This window comes from Corapipo altera, unplaced genomic scaffold (assembly GCF_003945725.1).
Source record: "Corapipo altera isolate COAL_440 unplaced genomic scaffold, ASM394572v1 112336, whole genome shotgun sequence".
NCBI lineage: Eukaryota > Metazoa > Chordata > Aves > Passeriformes > Pipridae > Corapipo > Corapipo altera.
In genome coordinates, this window is record NW_020888826.1 from 1 (window position 1) to 2565 (window position 2565).

Below are 2565 nucleotides of genomic sequence, written 5' to 3' on the forward strand. Positions count from 1 at the left end.
ACTCGATCCCTGGCCGGAGTCACCAGCACCTCCCAGTTCGGTCCCAACTGCTCTCCAGGCATGTGGAGCCCCATTCCCTACTCCCACTGCACCCTGCCCAGACACTCCTTCAGCCTGGACCTGCTCATCTCCCACACGGACCCTGCCAAGGTGCCTTCCAGCCCCAACTATTCCAGGATTCCACGGACACCGTCTCCAGAAGGAGCTGGGAGGGATGGGATCCAAACTCTTCCTGACACCCTGAAAAACAACATCCACCAACCTTCCACCATCTCTGGGATGGGGGACCTTATCCAGGACATCAAACCAGTCAGACAGGACCCTCCCTTCCTCAAGCCATGGGGACAGTGACACCCTCCAGCCGCTTCCATTGCCACACAGATGAGGTGGCAGAGCCGGGGCAGGTGTGGCAGGGCAGGTGACCAAAGGATGGCACCAGGAGCAGATAAAAGCCAAGAGGAGGCCCAGAGACACAAGTGCCCCTGCTCTCTGCTACCCTGAGCAGATCAGCTTTCCCAAGGCCAGAGGATGCCAGGAGTGGCTTTTGGCGTCGGGGTCCTGCTGGTCCTGGTCTGTGGCACTGTCACACAGGGTTGTGGTCAGTGTCCCTCCTCCTGCAGGGGCACTGGAGACACCCCGGTGACACTACAGGGGCAGGAGGGGATGGGACATGGAGGTCCCGGGGACCTCCTGCCCTCAGGGCCAGAGGGGTGCTGGGCTACGGCCTCCTGTGACCAGCTGGTCCGGGAGCTGCTGCAGCGCATGGAGGAGTCGATCCAGCCACACGCACAGTGAAACCCCAGCGTCCTGCTGGCCATGAACCTGCTTGGGGCAGACATCGAGAGTCCCACCTACAAGTCACTACTCCAGAACATCAAGGAGGAGGTGGTGAGGAAAGCCCAGAAAGGTAGGGAAGGGAATGAGGGGGGTCCCTGGTCCTGGGGGATCAGATTCCTCAGGTTTGGCACTGCCGGCTCCTGGGGAGACAGGTGCCATCCCACCACGCTCCTGGTGTCCTCTTGTCCCCACAGCCATGACCTCAGGACAGGTGGCTCAGCACATCCTTGCCCTCCTCTCATCCTGCCAGGACCCCTGGCAGGTCCCTGCCCCGGAAGAGCCCATCGACCTGATCCCCATCCTGCAGCAGAAAATGCATGAGGAGATAACCCACAACGGTACTGTGTGATGGCAGGGGGCACAGGGGGCTGGGGGTGTCACTCTCCCAGTTCACCCCTCTTTGCCTTGCAGTGATCAGCTGGTACAACAGGAGCCTGGACATCCTGACCCTGTGTGTGGTGAAGGAACATGACCGAGGTGCAGCCGTGGCCCTGGCCAAGGAGTTGCTGAGCCCTGACAGCCACCTCGATGTGGGTAAGGGACCCCTCCAGCCCTGCTGAGTCCCCTCCACTGCCACAGCCCCACTGCCCACCCAGGGCTTGACAGTGACCCCAGGATCCCACAGACACCTGTGCCATGGCGGTGCTGGCCCTGGTGTGTGAGAACAACACAGCCCCATACCAGGAGCACCTGATTCAGTGGGCACTGGGCAATGTGACCAACGGCCTCCTGGACGAGCAGGAGAAGGGGAAAGGCGTGATCGGGAATCTCTTCAGCATGGGGCTGGCCATACAGGTATGGAGGGGGCTGGGGGGCTGCCCATACAGGTATGGAGGGGGCTGGGGGGTCACGGCCACACGGCTCTGCCCCTGGGCTGCTCGTGCCACCTCCTGCCTTCTCTGCAGGCTCTGGAGTCCTCAAGGAAGTTTTATGCCCCTCGGAGGTGGGACCGTGCCCAGGCCTTCAGTGTGGTCCAGACCTATGAGCAGGAGTACACACAGCCCATGGCCATCGCTCGGGTCCTGCCTGGCCTCGTGGGCAAGTCCTACCTCAATGCAGGTAGGGCTGTGCTGCCCCCACCCAAACGCCCCCGAGCCGACAGCTGCCCTTGTCCCCAGCGCTGGTGACACCTGGCATTCCAACCCAGAGCCACCCAGACCCCACGGGGACCATGCTCCTGCCCCTTTCTCCGTGGGAGCGTTCCAGTTGCCCACCCTGCCCCTCTCCTCCCCCACAGGCCCCCTCACGGTGCAGTATTCCATCACCAACACGCTGAAGAACTACTTCCACTACTCCACCTCGGTGTGTGTCCCACCTGGCTCCAGGCTGCTGCAGGTCCTGAAGGTAGCAAGGCATGAAAAGCCCCACATCTTTAGGTGAGAGCCAGAGGGACCGGGTGGGGGACAAGGGGAGGGGTTTCCATCCCCCACCCAGCCCTGAGCACACTCACCTCCCCGGCAGCTTCAAGACAAACCAGACACACTTGGGTCCCTTCGTGGTCTCCATCCACGGGCTGGCTGGAAGTGACAATGACAGGACCTACTGGCAGTTCTTCAGTTGCTGGAGTCCCCTCCAGCAAGGTGGGCAGCTGGGATGGGTGGGGGGTCATGCTGGGGGTCTCCACATCCCAGCCTCACATATCCCTCTGCCACAGGGGTTGGAACCTACAGGCCAAAAAACTGGGAGCACATCCAGGCCGTGTTCAGCACCTACTGAAGCCACCAAGAG

At 61.9% G+C, this 2565-nt stretch overlaps 1 protein-coding gene across 1 annotated transcript; it reads left to right on the forward strand.

Annotated features, from left to right (window-relative positions):
* Positions 1-816: 816 nt before the first annotated feature.
* LOC113942075 (gastric intrinsic factor-like) lies at positions 817-2553 on the forward strand. The gene is made up of 8 exons (XM_027633219.1): positions 817-907; positions 1032-1175; positions 1249-1371; positions 1463-1632; positions 1743-1896; positions 1940-2213; positions 2299-2417; positions 2492-2553. Exons 1-8 carry the CDS (start codon positions 817-819, stop codon positions 2551-2553), a joined length of 1137 nt encoding a protein of 378 aa, XP_027489020.1.
* Positions 2554-2565: the final 12 nt, after the last annotated feature.

Coding starts and splice junctions, on each gene's coding strand:
- LOC113942075 (XM_027633219.1), top strand. CDS start 817: ATGAACCTGCTTGGGGCAGACATCGAGAGTCCCACCTACAAGTCACTA. Junction 1,176..1,248: donor TGAGGAGATAACCCACAACG/GTACTGTGTGAT, acceptor TTTGCCTTGCAG/TGATCAGCTGGTACAACAGG. Junction 2,418..2,491: donor CTGGAGTCCCCTCCAGCAAG/GTGGGCAGCTGG, acceptor CCTCTGCCACAG/GGGTTGGAACCTACAGGCCA.